Source organism: Equus asinus, chromosome 21 (genome assembly GCF_041296235.1).
Source record: "Equus asinus isolate D_3611 breed Donkey chromosome 21, EquAss-T2T_v2, whole genome shotgun sequence".
Lineage (NCBI taxonomy): Eukaryota > Metazoa > Chordata > Mammalia > Perissodactyla > Equidae > Equus > Equus asinus.
Window position 1 is genome coordinate 41,881,055 of NC_091810.1, and position 16,561 is coordinate 41,897,615.

The 16,561-nt window shown below is 52.3% G+C and overlaps 1 protein-coding gene across 6 annotated transcripts; it reads right to left on the minus strand.

Annotated features, from left to right (window-relative positions):
* Nucleotides 1-8,112: 8,112 nt before the first annotated feature.
* On the minus strand, nt 8,113-12,041 carry LOC106848684 (protein SPMIP1). 6 transcript variants are annotated; one of them, XR_011496475.1, is made up of 3 exons: nt 11,728-11,990; nt 11,363-11,458; nt 8,113-8,804 (listed from the first exon to the last, which is right to left on the minus strand). XR_011496475.1 is itself a non-coding variant. In XM_044755129.2 (3 exons), the coding sequence occupies exons 1-3, from the start codon at nt 11,880-11,882 to the stop codon at nt 8,686-8,688; spliced, it is 405 nt and encodes a 134-aa protein (XP_044611064.1). In that variant the 5' UTR covers nt 11,883-11,976; the 3' UTR covers nt 8,113-8,685. The 6 variants fall into 6 exon arrangements, 2 of the variants coding, with proteins under 2 accessions (XP_044611064.1, XP_014724254.1); XR_011496474.1 differs by having other exon boundaries at nt 11,363-11,438; nt 11,728-11,983; XR_011496472.1 differs by having other exon boundaries at nt 11,673-11,983.
* Between the last annotated feature and the right edge of the window lie 4,520 nt (nt 12,042-16,561).

Here is a 16,561-nt window from a genome sequence, read left to right on the forward strand (position 1 = left end):
AGCGCACGGACTTAACCCCTCGGCCACGGAGCCGGCCCCCAGTATCATCTTTTGAAATTCCATTTTGACCACAGCCTGCCCGCTTTCCCATCCCTGCTTATAAATCCTCCAGGGGCTCCCATCACCATGTGGAGAGAACCCAGAGTTTTTGGACACCCACGAAGGTCTCTGTTATCTGGCATATCATGTGAGCCTCACCTTTGTCCCACCTTGCATTTTATGCTCAGCGGGACCATCCCTTCCCTCCGTACCCCAAGCTCTCCTCCTTCTGGGCTTTGGCTCTGCCCACGGGCCCCGCCCCACCCCAGAGCCTGTGCTAAGTGGTCCTGGCCCCAACATATGCCATACCCCTATTACAACCTTCACCTCATTGTATTTGTCACCAAGGCCACTATTAGGGCTCCTTGGGGGACGCGGTGGGATAAAGGCAGGGACTTGAGGATTTTGTTATCTTTCTGAACCAAAGACTTGCAGAGGAGTCCTGCAGTGAGGCACCATTTTACCTGTATCCATGGTGACCGTTTTTGTTTGTTTTGCTTTGTTTCTTTGTTCAAGTAGTACATGAGCATGGCTAAACATGCAAGCAGTACCAAGGAGTGACAAGGAATGCCCACCACCACGCCATCGCCTAGTTTCCTGTCTCAGAAGCAACCCCACTCACCAGTATGTGCGTTCTTCCAGAGAGCCTGCATGTAACTTAGCACCATGTGTGACCATGGAAAATACAGAGTATAGCATTCCATATGCACTGTCTCCCTCCTCGCTTATTTTCCTTAATATATCAGGGACTGTGTGACTTTTGCTATAAGAAAAAGAGACTGCATGCCTGATTTTTGAAATTTGGTTACATCTAACTGAGGGAATAAAATCAAAAGGGCCCTGCTTAAATAGGGGAACCCATTTCCCCGAACATCCAACTAACCTCAGAGATCTTGTTGGACGTGGCGGGGGAGGTGGAAGGCTGTGAAGCTTCTGTCACCCCCTCTTCTGAGCAGCACTCACTATCCCAGGACAACTTCAGTTTCCAAGGTCCGACGTGGTCAAGCAGGCGATTCACGCATGAACTTAGCCCGGAGAGGAGGTCATCCTCCTTTTCCTCCAAAGGCCAGCAGCCTGGCTGGGCAAAGAGCCCTGTGCTGGGCGGGGAGGCAGGGGAAGGTGGAGCAGACACTAAGTGAGCCTGTCCATGGCTCTGACCTGGTCCTGCCACCTGCAGCTTTGTTGGCAGAAGACATCCACCGGGCACTGGAGCAGCTTCCTGGAGCCACGGCCACCTGCCAGCTCTCATTCTGGGCAAACTCTGCTGGGTGAGAGGGCACAGAGTGGGCTTGTTCTCACTGGCTACAGCCTAACGCAGCCACAGACATCCTCCCATCCCTCGGGGTCACCTGCACTGGGTGAGGTAGGAAACTCCCATTGCTTTTGGGGCAAGGAGGGTGTATACCCTGGTTGTACATGCCCTTTCAGCTTTGGCTTTGTCCAGAGGGTCTGAAACATGTGTGCACTAGAATCCCCGGGAGCCCGTTACCATACCAGTTCCAAGGCCCCAGTCCCCCAGAGTCCGGCTCAGAAGGTCTGGGGCAGGGCTCAGGAACCTGCATTTTTAACAAGCTCCTGGGTGATCTGAGAACCAGATTTGTTTTTCATTAATTACTTACTGAGAACCAAATTGTGCACTGACTCTCCTAGCCCTCCTCAGTGAGAAGAGGTGCAGCGTGGTGTAGGGGCCAGGCTCACCTTGGAGCCACACTCTGCTCCACCTACTAGCGGGGGCACATTGAGCAGGCCACTTACCTTGTTTCTTTATATATAAAATGGGGATAATAAGAGAATCAACCTCATAGGTGAAGTTTAAATAAGATAATGCGTGAAAAATGCTGACTATGTGCCTGATACCCAGTAAGCCCTCCATAAATGGAGGCTGTACTTTTATTAATAGGACTTGCTCCAGCAAAGTGGAGTCCGCTTTAAGTCTTTGGGTACATACGGCTCTTATTTCATTATTTAGAATGAATTTTTGCCACACAAGGAAACTGGCCAAGTTTCCATTTCTTTATTATTCACCACAGTAAGTTTTTCAACAAGTGAGCCTTAAGAATTGCAGATGGCCCTACTTCCAGTCCTTGTTATTTCCTCTTCCTCGTCAACACCCCTTTCCTGCCTCAGACACAGAAACTCTCCCCCAGTGCCCTTCATCCTGTCCCCATGCGGGTGGGGAGAGGTGGGGGGAGCTTTTTCAGTTCAGCAGCCCTGGATCCCCCTTCTCTTGGGTTGGAGAAGGCAAGAATGAAGGGTGGCTGCCAAACCAGAAAAGGAAAGAGTGACAAACTGGAGGCCACATCCTTCTTCTCTTCCAGAAGGGGGAAAGGCACCTGGCCCAGGTGGGTGTGTGGGTGAGAGAGGTCCACTCCTGCATCACCTGCTGCATCTTCCCATCAGGGCTTCCACCCCAACGGTCCTGAAGGAAGAGGCCGCAATGAGGAGCCAGCATTCCCATGTCACTTACCCACAGGTCACGTCTTGGAGGAAAAGTGGGTAACCATGGTCCCACAGCGCCCTGGCACCAGTAGTTTCAAGCTTCAGGATTCAGGGAAGCTACTGAAATTAAGTAAAACTAAGGGAATTTCCAGGAAACAAGGATGTGTGTGAGCGCAAGCACACACGCACACACCTCCCCCCAACTCTTCTGAGGAAATGGTGTTGGGGACAGTACGTGCCCTGAAGAACACTAGCTGAATGATCACTTAGTTCCCCAAGTCTCCAAATAAATGAGACAAAGATGCAGACCAACACCAGGCCTCATGGGGCCAAGGACAAAGGGGGCTGCCCCAGTCCACTCACCAACTCGTTCAATGACATAAGCAGCCTCCTCACTGGTCCCACCACTTCCACCCTTAGCCCCTACAATCTGTTCTCCTCCCAACAACCAGGGTGTACTTCCTAAAAGGCAAATCTCATCTTATCCCCTCCTGTGTAAAGCCCTCAATGGCTCCCTATTTCTTTCTAGATAAAGACCCAAGTCTTACCATGGCTGATGAAGCCCTGTATTTCTTGGTTTTCACTCCCATTTTCAACCATCTGTTAACTCTAGCCACACCATTTAGTTCCATTCTTCATGCTCCCCCCAGCCTCTGGGCTTTTTCATGTGCTGTTCCCCTGCTCCTGAAGTGCTCTTCTGCCCCATTCACTTAGCAAACTTCTTTTCATTCCTTAAAACTCAGCTTAAAGCTCACTCAATCAGGGAAGCCTTCTCTGATCAGCCCCTCCAATCTATTTTGGGATCCTCAGTTACATCTTCCCACGGTGCCCTGTATGTCCCCTTCCTAACCCCGATCATATGTGTAATTACTTGTCCAATGTCTCTTCCCTGTCCCCAACCTACAACCTCTATGAGGGCAGAGCTGTGTCATCTTAGTCGCTGCTCAATAAATTTTTGTGAAATGAATTAAACTCAGGCGGCACTCACTGTGCCATCTTGGAGTAAAAGGCAATAGCCTTTAGGGAGTTATCCTCTTTTTTTTAAATAAAGAAAATATTTGAGCCAAAGGTAGTGGACAATGGGTTGTAGAATCGTAATTTTTCTTAGAAACCCATCCAGATGCATATACCTAATTTACAAAGTTAGGGAGTGATTTTTGCTGGTACAAATTGGGGATTAAAAAATTAACAGTGCGGGCCAGCCCCGTGGCCGAGTGGTTAAGTTCGCACGCTCAGCTTCGGCGTCCCGGGGTTTCACCAGTTCAGATCCTGGGCGCAGACCTAGCACCACTCATCAAGCCATGCTGAGGTGGCGTCCCACATAGCAGAACTAGAAGGACCTACAGCTAGAATACACAACTATGTACTAGGGGGCTTTGGGGAGTGAAGAAGAAAAAAACAGATTGGCAACAGATGTTACCTCAGGACCAATCTACCAAAAAAAAACCCACCAAACAATTAACAGTGCCCTGTAGTGTATTAAAGTTCCTCAGAGAACATGTGAAGGCTATAAAATGGGATGGCTCCAGGGACACAAGAACTAAAACCTTAAAATCCAGCTAAGGGTAAACCTCACAGTGGTTCTCTGAACTTGCCCTCACCACTCCTGCCTCAGATCTTTGCACATGCTGTTCCCTCTGCCTAAAGCACCCCTCCCGTCTTTGCCTTTCTCTCCTGAAAGCACAATGTCTCTCTCTCCACATGGCTGAGGCTTTCATGGCCTTCAAAACTCCGTGCAACCCTCCCCTTCTCCAAGACGGATGCTCCAGTCACACACACGCACACACACACACACACCTTTCCCCAAGGTCTGCCCACCTGGTAAGTATCCCCAGCTGGCCCAGGTTCAGCTGATTGTTACAAGCCCATGTTCCTACCTGCCATGAGTTCCCTGATGGCAGGAGAAAAGAGATTAGTCATTTGTGGAAACTCCTGCTGACACTCTTCTCTGGAACTCTTGCTTTCCCCATCAAATACCCTGGATGTTTCATTTAATTTTTCTGACATTTATTTTGAAATTCCTGCTTGTTTGAGATATTTTAACAATTTCACAGAGATTAGAGCTGAAAATATCTTTAAAGATAATACTGATGATGAGTAATAGCTGCCGTTTGCCAAGGCTTACTCTGTGCCAGGCTGTGTTCTAGGAAGGCATGGGGTACCCTAGCTCACGGCACTAAAAATGGGGGCTTGTTGTCATCTCCATTTTGTAGATGAGGAAACTGAGACCCAGAGAAGTTCAACAACCTGCCCATGGTCACACAGCTGGTGAGTAGTGGAGCCCAGGGCGACTCCTCCATGAGGCATAGTAAGCACACCCACGAAACTTTTAGGGGCTGTGGAAATGTCTTAATTTCTTTCAGAATAAGAAGGAAAGAGATAAAATTTTAGGTTGAAAAAATTTTTAATATATAATAGTAATACATTTTTCTTCATATCAATGTAGCTGTAAAATATAATTTTTAATATGCTTTTTTATGGAAGAAAGGACCAGTGAAGGCAAAAGTGTCTCAGGCCCACAAAAGTCATAATGTGGCCCTGGTGAAGTCACGAGGCCGATCAAGTCAGTCTGCCTCCAAAGTCCATGTTTTCAGTAGTCTAGTCTTAACCTCACACTATAGGTGAAGAAATTGAGGTCCAAGGCCACACAGCAAAAGGATGGCAGAGCCCAGGGGAGAATGCAGGTTTCCAGTGGTCCAGCTGCTGTCCCCTGTGGTCCAATAGCATCACCTGGCGGTCTTTTAGGGAACTAGCCTTTATTCAAAGGATGAACCTAGAGGGAGGGCACCCGTCCAAACAGCCCCAGGGAGCAGCTACCAGCCGGTCTGCTCTTGGGCACCATCCTCAGCAGCAGAGGAGTCAGGCCAAGGAGCCAACTCCACGCGTTCTCTTCAGGCTGTCATCGGAATTCACACATTCCCCCTACACACACACACACACACACACACACACCCCTCTTTCCCAGGGTAATAGAGTTATCCTTCAGAGTTAATATTTGTAAAGTGCTTAGACTAGCCCTTTCCTATAGGAATATCATGTCAGCCAATCTGTATCTGTAATTTCAAATTTTCTAGTAGCCACATTAAAAAAAAAGCAAAAAGAAACATGTAAAATTAATTTTAATAATATATTTATTTAACCTAGGTGTCAACAAACTACAGCCTGTGGGTCAACTCTAGCCCAACACCTGTTTTCTTAAATAAAGTTTCACTGGAACATAGCCACGCCCATTTGTTTGTGTACTATCCACGCCTGCTTCTACACTGCAAACAGCAGAGTTGAATAGTTGCATAACTGAGACTGGATGGCCCACAAAGCTGAAAATCTATACTATCTAATTCTTTACAGAGAAAGTTTGCTAATCCTTGATTTAACCCAATATATCCAAATTTGGTAATTTAATACAAAAATCATTAATGACATATTTTGCATTTTTTTATCATACCAAAATCTCTGAAATTTGATGTGTCTCTTATACTTAGCACATCCCTCTCAATTTCAAATGCTCAATGGATACATGTGGCTCAAGACTACTGAATTGGACCGTGCAGGCTTAGAATAAGGAAATACCATCTATTTCATATATCACATAGCAAATATCATATAAGTGCTTATTAAGTACATAAATAAGTTCCCCAGAAGAATTAAGCCCTAACATCCTGGGACATCCACTGCTTGTGATGAATTGACCTCCTTCCTGTGCCTCTAGAATGGTGCTAGCTATCAAGTACCATCCTTGGGAGAACTGAGAAAATAGTCACTCAAACAATTTCCAGCAGGGCTTAATTTATTCACAAAATCCCAACTAAGAAAGGCTGCCCCAGTGGCAGTCTGTCCTCTTCTAAGCAGTTTGCAGACTCGCTGCTGATAGAGATCACCATCATCATCGCTAATAGAACTCACAGATATAGAGCCAGGCCCTTGCGAGGCATTTCTGAGCATTGTTTCACTTAATGACGGAAGTAACAGTGACCTCCCTCAGGAAGCCTGCCTCAAGCCCCCGTGCTGGCTTCAGTGCCTCCTCTGTGCTCCAGAGGTGCCCATCTTCCCCCGTCACAGCCCTTCTCACTCTGTGCTGTGTGAGCTCCGAGAATGAGGAGCTGCCCCACTGATGCCCCAGGAGCCCAGCCTAGGCCTGGCCCGTGGGAGCCGCTAGATCAGCGTTTGTCGCGTTCAGTCAAATGAGCCCAGAGGAACCCAGGGAGTTATTTGGTATTTGATTAAATTTGGCAGGTATTTGTGAAGCATCTCTGGTGTGCAAGGCTGTGGTGCAAATGCTAGCAGAATCATGTGCACGCGTTGGCCCTTGCTCACGCTCTCTGCCTGTGGCTCTCTCCCACTCAAGAACTTCCCCAAACTTGATACGGGAAACTCAGGCAGTTTTAGGTGGCCTGGCTCTTCTGTGGAGTTTCAGGCTAAGAGGTGGACCAGGAGAGGCCTAGAAAATTCTTCTGGAGGTAGTCCTCACAAGAGTTATTAGTTTGCCCAGGTCTTTCTCTGGCCAGCCTGAGGGACCGCTCTTTGACCGGGTGCAGTGGAGGGGTATCAGAGTGCCCTAATTAAGCGAGATATGCCCGTGAGCATTTTGCTTTTGCAAAGAGCTGTGTGCAGGATGACTCTTTGGGCTCCCTAAGCGCCCAAGGCCTTGTAAGCAATGAAATGCTGCGTGCACCAACACGGGACAGACTTCCAGGTGCAGTCATTTGACATGCCTGGGAATCCAGGAGGGAACTCATCCCAAGGAAAGGAGGAGTAACTAAGGTTTAGCTATCAGAAGGGAGGTATTATGGGTTGAATTTTGCCCCCCTCAAAAAAGATATGTTGAAGTCCTAACTCCCATATCTCAGAATGTGACCTTCTTTGGAAATAGGGTCATAACAGAGGTAATGAGTTAAGATGCGGTCATACTGGAGTAGGAGGGGCCCCTAATCCAACATGACTGGTGTCCTTATGGTCATGTGAAGACAGAGACACACAGGGAGAGTGCCATGTGACGATGAAGGCAGAGACTGGAGTCTGGCAGCTGCCAGCCAGGGCTGCCCAGGACTGCCGGCAAACCACCAGAAGCCAGAAGAGGCAGGGAAGGGTGGCCCTGCAGGTTTCAGAGGGAGCAGGGTTTCCAGACTTCCAGTCTCCAGGACTGTGAGGCAGACTTCTGCCGTTTTAAGCCACCCAGCTTGTGGCACTTTGTTATGACCATCTTAGCAAACTAACGCAGGAGGGGACTTCTAAGTTCAGGGTGGTGGCTGAGCCCACATCCACCCCACAGCAGCCATAGGACACCTCAGGCAGTGTGGCAGAGATGGCCTAGATGTCCCAAACCTTTTCTCCTCTCCTTCCTGGGCGCCTGGTTACACAACACTCCCATCCTTCGCACAGCTAGAAGTCATGTGACTTGTTCTCACCAATAGAATGCAACAGGAAGTAATGTTTGTCAGCTCCAGGCCAAGGTGGTTAAGAGTGGGCATGTTCTGTCCGGGCTCCTCTTTCTCTCTTCCCTTGTCCCCCAGTTGCATGTGGAGGGTTCAGGGAAGGACTCTGAGGCCCTAGGAGTTGGCAGAGCCACCAGATGAAGCCTAGATCCCCAGGTCAGGAGGCGGCAGGTGGTCCACTGAATGACAGATCGCACTGTGCTGTATGAAACATGTCTTTATTGGATTAACAGCTGGGATCTAGGGCTGTTTCTTAGGGCAGTGAGGCAACCCTGACCCATGCCGGTTCGTGAGGGTAAGAGAAGCAGTAAGTAAACGTGGAAACTACTTCTTCCCTACACTGTGGGATACTCTGGGACCAAGCAATTCTGCTAGGGCTCCCTTCCAGAGAGTGTAGGAAGGAAGGACAGGGAGAAATCCCCTTCCCCTTAGCACCTTCAGAACTTAGCGAGCCCCCTCCCCACCCAGGTCTGCGCTGGAGCACTTCGAGACTCCGCTGTGTCCCCCAGAAGAGCGGCAGGCGCTGGCGATGGTGGGGGGCGAGGAGCTCTGCCAGGAGCTGAGGTCCTTGAGGGCAGACAAGAGGCAGCAGGTGGGCCACCCCGAATCCTAGAGGTGGGCCCGCGTTAGGGCAGCACTCATCCATCCACGCTCAGCAGAGGAGGCAGGGCTCCATAGCACAGAGGAAGGGGGTGGGGCTGGCAGCATCTCTACTCTGCAGGGTCCAGACAGACTATGGGAACGGGAAGGAGCTGCTTCTGAACCCTCAGTGAGTTCACATTAGCTGGTCTGTTCGCCGTGGAATATGGAAGACGGTATTTTTGATGTAAAAGGTCTTGGTGATGGGCTGGGACCTGGCATAAGTTGGAGCCCTGGTGTCCTCCATGGCGCCCCCTGGAACACAGCAAAGGCCAGGTTGAGCTGGGGCCACCACGCCTCCTGCAGCCCCAGTGCAACCCAAAGGGCCGAGGTCAGCAGGCAGACGCTGCTACAACTGCTCCAGGGGTTAGAATGGTGAAATAGTCTTCTGCAGTCAGGAACAGCTGCTGCCCCTGGTGCCCCTTGACCCCTAGCTTAGCACTCCCATTCCTTCCTAGGATCCAATAACTAACGGGTCCACCTGGCTTAGCATGGGCACCTTGGGACCCTGCTTTGGCTCCATGCTCAGGATCTGCCCTGATGGGTGGCATTCAGGTCATTCTCATTGTTAACTGTTTGACCCCATCCCTACCCCAAGCTCACTTACCCCTCATCACACTTCTCCTGCTTGTCTAGCAATAGCCCAGCCATCCCAGTGCTCCACGGTGAGCACCTCCAGGGTCCTGCCCAAGGCTGACCAGCTCCCCAAATGCTAGGGGAGCCAAATCCTAGGCTGCAAATCCTGCCTATTGAATTAATAATCACAATAATAATACTTGTTAGCATTTGTTGAGCACTGGACTAGTGCTGTCTGTGTGTAAAAGGGCATTTGGGGCTGACCTAGCTGGGGCCCGGACAACACCTTCCATCCCTCTTCCCCATAGCTGTTGGCACCCACTGGGATGACACAGCGCCTGTGTCTAAGTGTTGGGGAGTGGGGACAAGTGGTCAGCAGAGGTCTGTCATCTGTTCCCTATCTGGTCCCTGAACTTGGTTGAGTTAGGGGCATGAGGCCAGAAGCTTACAGAATGTTCCAGAGATTCTGGGAGCAACTGTTGGCTTAAGCAGAACCACTATGGAGGAAAACAGTCTTTCTGTCTCTACCCCAAACCTGGCACTGCCCTAGTATCCAGTGGGCATCCAGAATCAGCTCCTCTGGCTCCAATGATTGGGTAGCTGGATAAAATACAGGATGCCCAGTTACATATGAATTCAGATAAACAATGAATAATTTTTTAGTATAAGTACATCCCATGAAATATTTGGGATGTACTTATACTAAAAAATTATTGGTTTATCTAAAATTAAAATATAATTGGGAATCCTGCATTTTAATTTGCTCAATCTGCCCACCCTGCACCTGACAATGGCTTCATGGACAGTGGGCACGGACCTGCGGGCCGGAGCAGGTGAGGGACAGAGGAGACCCACACAGTGCCTGAACTGAGCCTCGCTCTGTGGGCCCGGGGAGTCAGGCCCTTCTCAGAAGAATCCGATGGAGTAGATATGACTCAGGACTCTGCTCAAGTGTCCCCTTCCCAGCAGACCTTCCCTGACCACCCTCTCGGCCATGTCAGCCCCTCAGTCTCCATCTCTTTCTCCTGGTTTGTCTCTTTTTACAGCCTCAACAGTGTGGTCCACGGACCAGCAGCATCAGCATCATCAGGGAGCTTGTTGGGAATACAGCATCTTGCCGCATTCCCGACCTCACCGGTTGGATCGGAACCTACAGTTTAACAAGATTCCCCAGGTGGTTCCCGTGTACAGCAAAGATTGAAAAGGGCTGCTCTAGCACGGACCACTGCCTGACATGCCATCATAGATCTGTTTGTTGTTGGCCCTCTGCGAGGGACCATGTCTGTCTTGTTCTCTGCTGTCCCCAGGGACGAAAAGTGCCTGACATATATCAGGTGCTCAATAAACATTTGTTGAATGAATGAATGAACAAACCAGAATCAAACCCAGGCCACCTAATTTCAAACTGGGTCATTCTTCCGTGCTCGGTCATTCACTAACTCACTTGGGGGCTGAGCTGGGAGTCAGTGACTGAGGATCTGCCACTACAGGTTGTCCTGAATGAAAGAATCTCATGTTGAATGAATGAATGAATGTCTGTCCTACCTACCTCATGGGGCCTATGTGAGGATAATTCCTGTTCCAGGTGCTTTCCCACCTGATTTCCCCAAAACTCTGTGATGTAGGAAGGCAGGTACTAGTTTATTCCCATTTTTCAGATGTGGAAACTGAGCCCCAGAGATTGAGCTCACACAAGTTGGAAGTGGTGGAGCTAGGATTCGAACTCACATTTCCTGATTCCAAATCAGGGCCTCATTCCCTAGTCCATATTCACTCATTGGTTCATTCATTCCACAGTCACTGAGTACCAGCTTCAAGCTGGGAGCAGGGAGGGCATTCATAAAGTTAACTGAGAAGTCCTGGAACCCAAAAGGCTCAGCGGGCCAGAGGGATACTCAAGGAATGATGACACAGTGAGCCCAGTGGTTTTGCAGACTCAAAAAGCTGCAGAAGCACAAGGGTGGGCTCAAATCTGCCTGGAGGACTCTTGGAAGACTTCCCAGAGGAGGTGACATGTGAAAGTTAGCGAGCAGAGGAGTTAGGGGCAGAAGGAGCATTCCAGATGCAGAGACAAGAATGTGCAAAGGCCTGGCAGCGTGAAGGCGCCTGGCCTGCCTGGAGAACCAGTGCGCCAGTGGGATGTGCAGGTGAGCGAGTGGTGATGATGGACGAGGCTGGGGAGGGAGGCTGGGCCTGCCTGCCAAAACCTGGAACGGCAAGATGGTGGTTGCCCTTACCCACATGCCAGCCGTACTCCCAGGATGACAGGATTGGGTATGGATACTTCTCCTCCGGCTTCTGCCGATGCCGCTCCTGGAGGTACAAAGCCCGGCCTTGGCCGTCGTGGGAGATGCCTTGAAAGAGCAGCTGCAGGGTGCTCGGGGGGACCTGCCTCATTTTTAAGCCCTCTAGCTTGGTCTGGCCTGCTGGCCCCCAAGTTACTCCTCGGGCCTCTGAGATGTCTCCCTTGGGCGGGGGGTCCTGGACACCCACTCCCCTGGACAGCTGATCCCAGACCCCCTTAGTCTCTGGCCATCCAGCCTGTACCTCCTTGCTGTCCGGGGAGCTGGTGACAGGCATTGGTCCCACTCCCAAGGCTGACCTGAGGGGGGCCTGCTGGAGCCGCTTCCCGGGTATGGGCCCCTCCTTCGGGTACTTGTGGCCATAGTTGATCTTCCAGGCGACTCGGGCGGCAGCCTCCTTCTGGATGTGCTCCTGCCAGCAGGCTTGGTTCTGGGAGAGGAACAGATCCTTCATGGCAGTGAGGGGGAGGGGGCGGGAGGGGGAGAGGGAGGAAACATTCTGCGCACAGCTCTGTGGCCTATGTTTGGGCTGCTAGTGCCTTGTCTCCAGGGAGACGTGCAGCCAATGAGGGCTGGGATGCCAAGGAGAGGAGGGGCTGGCCTGCTCAGGGGATTGGGGCCATCCACAGGCAGTAGGACAGACCCGGCTGGAAAAGGGAGCAAAGGCCGGCCACAACCCATCCAGGGTGCCTGGCAGGGGGCCATGTTCTGGCTCAGAGGGACTCAGGGCCCTGGCCTTTCTCCCTCACACCCAGAGGTGGTGGCAGATGGGGTGTCATAGCTTCTATTCCATTTAGCAAACCCCAGTGGACACCTACTGTGCACCAGGCACCCAAGGGGGCCAAAGAGAGGCCCCGTCTCCACCCTCAAGCAGCTCTGGACACATGGCTGGGGGGTTGCCACGGCGACTCAACATCAACTCCTCGCACACAGCTCTGCCACTTGATACTGCGTGGCCTCATCTGTACGGCGGGCTGGTAGTGGGAACTACCCCTAGTATTGCGAGAATGACACCAGACCATGTGTAACAACCTGGGACAGTGCCTGGCAGGGAGGGGGCCCTCCGTAAATGCCAGCTGTGTTTAACCAGCACCTGCTAGGAGCCAGCTGCGCTCTGCGTGCCGTAAACCACCCACCCTGATTGCTGGGGCTCTCAACTTCCTTTTCAGGTGCAGAGGTGGAGACTTGGAGAAAGGCTGTGCCCACCCCAGGGCGCACCACTGGTATGTGGTGGTACCTACTCTGTGCCAGGCCTGGGCTGGGGGCATTACTGAGTGATCTCACTTAATCCTCACAGCGACTTACTAACAGGCTATCATGTCACATTTCCAGATGAGGAAACTGAGGCTCAGCCATTTTAAGTGGTCGCACTGGGATTGACTCCAAAACCCACATCTGTGTGTTACTGCCACAAAACTCACCCATGGAATGTGACAAGCACTGTGAGAGAGACACCGACAGTGGGGTGCAGAGGAGGACCCAGCAACTACCCTGGCAGCACCATAAAGTCAGCCTCTGGGATCTTCACACCCTCTGCCTCCCTGACCAGGGCCCTCTAGGGGTGACTACCAGTGAGAAGGAGGTTACCCATAATGCCCTGGGGCCACTCGCCTTTCCACTTTCTGCTGGATGTGCTCTTGTTTATTCATTCAACAAACATTCCTTTGCTCTTGAACCTGTGCTAGGCACTGAGCAGGGTATTAAAGGTAGATGAGGAGGGGAAGAGCCCACATGCTTCCTGACCTCAGGGGTTCACAGTCCAGAAGGGGATACAGACTCGTGAAGACTTGCAGACCGGGACCCCTAGTCTGAAAAGCAAGGGGGACTGTACAGACTGGGCTGTATAGACTGCCCTCTATGCCTCAGTCTTCCCAGCTGTAAAATGAGGGCTATGAGGAAGTCTGGTAAATGTGGGAAGAGTAAGAGCCCGCTGGTGTGGTGGTGATGTGGATTAAGGCTGCCCCAGCTAGAAAAGCCCAAGGTGACCTGGCCTACATGCCAAACTATACGACCCAGTGGACTTTTTTTATGGTATGAATTAAGACTGCCCCAGGGAGAGAAGCCCAGGGCATCCTCACCTACATGCCGATCTATATGACCAGATTCGTATCTAAAGTTATATGACCGCACAATAACCAGACCCCATCTGCACTGAAATCATTTAATGACTTTTTACATCATCTTTTCTTTTCTCCAGTAAAAATAAGTCACGTACCCATGCCTTATAAAATTAGCCCTAACCCTCAACTCGGGGCAGCAGCAGGAGCTCTGACCGCCCGTGGGTCCTGTCCCCACGCACCAGCTCTGCCTACCCATGGGTCCTGTCCCCATGCCAGGGGGGGCAGCAGCAGCTGCTCTGCCTGCCCATGGGCCCTGTCCCCATGCCAGCGGGGCCAGCAGAAGCGGCGGCAGCAGAAGCTCTGACTGCCCATGGGTCCTGTCCCCATACTATTCCACACTATTCTCTAAATAAAAGAGCACTACTGCCAGATCTTGAGAGTCTAAGAAATCTTTCTTTCGACTCCTCGGCTCACCGACCCCACATCAGTGGGACAGCCCGGGCTGGTGTGTCTCCTTTGGAGCACTCACAGGGGTCCGATTAATCGTGCGATCACCTTGTTAATCCAGGCTCCCTGATCAGTCTGTAAGCGCCGATCATTCTTTCCGTACTGAGGGCTTTCCATGTGCGCAGCTGCAAGGGAACAGAGCGGACAAAACGTCCTGCCCTCGTGCAGCTTTGCTTCTGGGTCCTGAGTGGCTCAACACCGTGCCTGTGTCTCCAGGGTCCCTCTGGGGGTACCGCCTGGCGTAGAGTAAGCGCTCGGAAAAGGGCTCAGGGAAACGACGAAGAAGCGCACTTCACAGTGGCTCTGTCGCCGCGGGCGTGTGGGGGAGGGATGGAGGGATGGAGGGACTCTGGGGCCAATCGGTCGGGGGCCGGGTCTGCTAGACTGTAGACAGCCTCCCTGACCCAGACCACCCCCGCTATCCCCCCGCCAGGCTGGTAATTCCAGGCGCCCTGAGCGCCCGAGGGCGGCGGTGGGCGTCCCCTTCCTCGGGGCCTCGGAGACTCCGCGTCTCGGACCACAGGGGCTGCCCTCGGTGCCGCAGGTCGCGTGTCCAAGGCGACCCCTGGCGGTCACCGCGGCGACCACAGCCTGCGCGTCCGGCCTCCCCGCACGTGGCGGACAGCCAGGCCTGGCGCGCGGGCGGACCCGGGGCTCCGCTGCGGGGTGGAAGGCTCTCCCGGGAGGGGAGGGCAGTGGGAGGGTGTGGATAGGTGGCCCCAAAGTGCTGCCTCCCACCGGGCCCGGGGACAGCCTACGGCCCACAAGGAGCGCCGCCTTCCGAATCTGGCCCCGTGTCTGCCAGCGCCCACCCCGGCCAGACCCCTGCATGCAGCACGCAGCTTCATGGCCCCCTTCCTAAATTCCCGAGTTTTAACACAGCTTTGATTATTACTACCTGTGTGACGTTGGATAAGTCCCTTAACCTCTCTGAGCCCTGGCAAACTCCCCTGTAAAAATTGGGGATAATCCTGAGTCAGCGCCTAGCATTAAAGTATGATGACTTTCTTACTCTAGATTAAATAACTCACTTAAAGCCCATCCAGCTATCCCCGGGAAGGTGTGGGGCCCCCCAGGCCTGTCTCTGCCCAGGCTGTGCTAAGGGAGAAGGGGTGCACTGAAGCTGGAAGTGAGGGGAGGCTGAGATGCGAGCTGGGCCTTCCCAGGGCACCTGCCACCCCTGGCTCGCCTCCCACCTTGCTGGCCACCCCCCCCACCCCCCCCCTCCCCCCCGCTGGCTGGGAGTTCTGTCATTGGCCCACCCTACCACTCCCACTGTTGGCGCCCAATCCTAAACCCCAGCAGGGGGCTCTGACCACAAGCGCCTCTCCTAGGACTCAGGCCTGATTTGTGTCCTTCAGATAGCCCCTCCTAGATTTAAACTTTGCATGGGGAAGGGTCATCCGAGGCAGCTTCCACGGGTAAGAGTCATATTGTAAACCCTCACCAGGTGCTGGACACTGTGATCTGCTCTTCACTGCATCCTCAGTTAATCCTCAGAGCCCTCTATGGGGTAGGTCCTACTACCCCGTTACATTGGAGGGAAAACAGAGGCACTGTTTTCTCTGAGAGTAAGTGATCTGCCCGAGGTCATGGCAGGGCCAGGATTTGAACCTTCTGGCCTGTACTTATAGCCACCATGCCAAACATCTTCCCTACAAACCACTTCGTCTCTCACTGAGGTCCCCCTTCCACTCCACCTTGGGGATCTGAGTCTCCCCAACACTCAGGCAGCCCCTCTCCCAGCAGCTCTGGGTGGGGGAGGGTTTGCCTAGGTCAGTTGAGGGATGGATGTGTTGTGGGTTCTTTCTCGAGGTTAATCTTGGAATGGACCTTTCCCGTTATTTTCCCATTTTATGGGTGAGGGCACTGAGGCACAGAGAAGGGAATTGCCTTGGGTGTCTGGGCTGGTAAGCAGCAGAGCTGGGATGGGAATCCAGACGTGAACCTGCGGCCTCTGACCCGCTGCTTTCTGAGTGTTTCTCACACACTAGGTTATTTTGCTGCTACTAGCGCTGGCTGCTGGTAGCTGGGCCTAAAGCTGGCATTTCCGGGGCTCGGTGCCTCCACCAAGGCTTCTTTCTCCTCTGAGATCACCCCGCTAGAGTTCAGCTTTGCCCTAAGAATGCCCACGCCCACAGAGAGAGGCGTCCTGGTGCCTCGGGAAGGCAGTGGACACGGCAGAGGGAGTAACGTGGGCAATGAGGGCTCGCAGATTCTTTCATCTTTTGAGCTCTGTCCTGGGGAGATAAGCACGTTCAAAATACAAAACACCCTTGGATGCGAGCCCCAGGTGAGGCTCGTAAATTCCCCATCTCCTGCCTGCCTGATTGGGGAACTCCTGAGGGAGAGACAAGGGGGTGGGGTGCCACCCTAAATTCCTAGCACATGAGCTGGTCCCCTGTGGGCTCAGGGGCCCAGACAAAAGCCTTATCACGAAGCAAAAAGGATCCCTTTGTTTCAGAAGATTCCTCCCACCATGTGTTTGGGCAGCGTCCCTAGGACAAAGCCAGAGGGAAAAAATCGAATTCAGTCTTCCCTCAAGCGATGTGACATTTTCACTCCC

What these genes read in the sequence shown, in the direction of transcription:
- LOC106848684 (XM_014868768.3), bottom strand. Translation starts at nt 11,882, where the DNA reads ATGAAGGATCTGTTCCTCTCCCAGAACCAAGCCTGCTGGCAGGAGCAC. An exon ending in GGAGTACGGCTGGCATGTGG is followed by an intron (nt 8,805 to 11,362) that starts GTAAGGGCAACC and finishes GCTGTGTTCCAG; the next exon opens with GGGGCGCCATGGAGGACACC.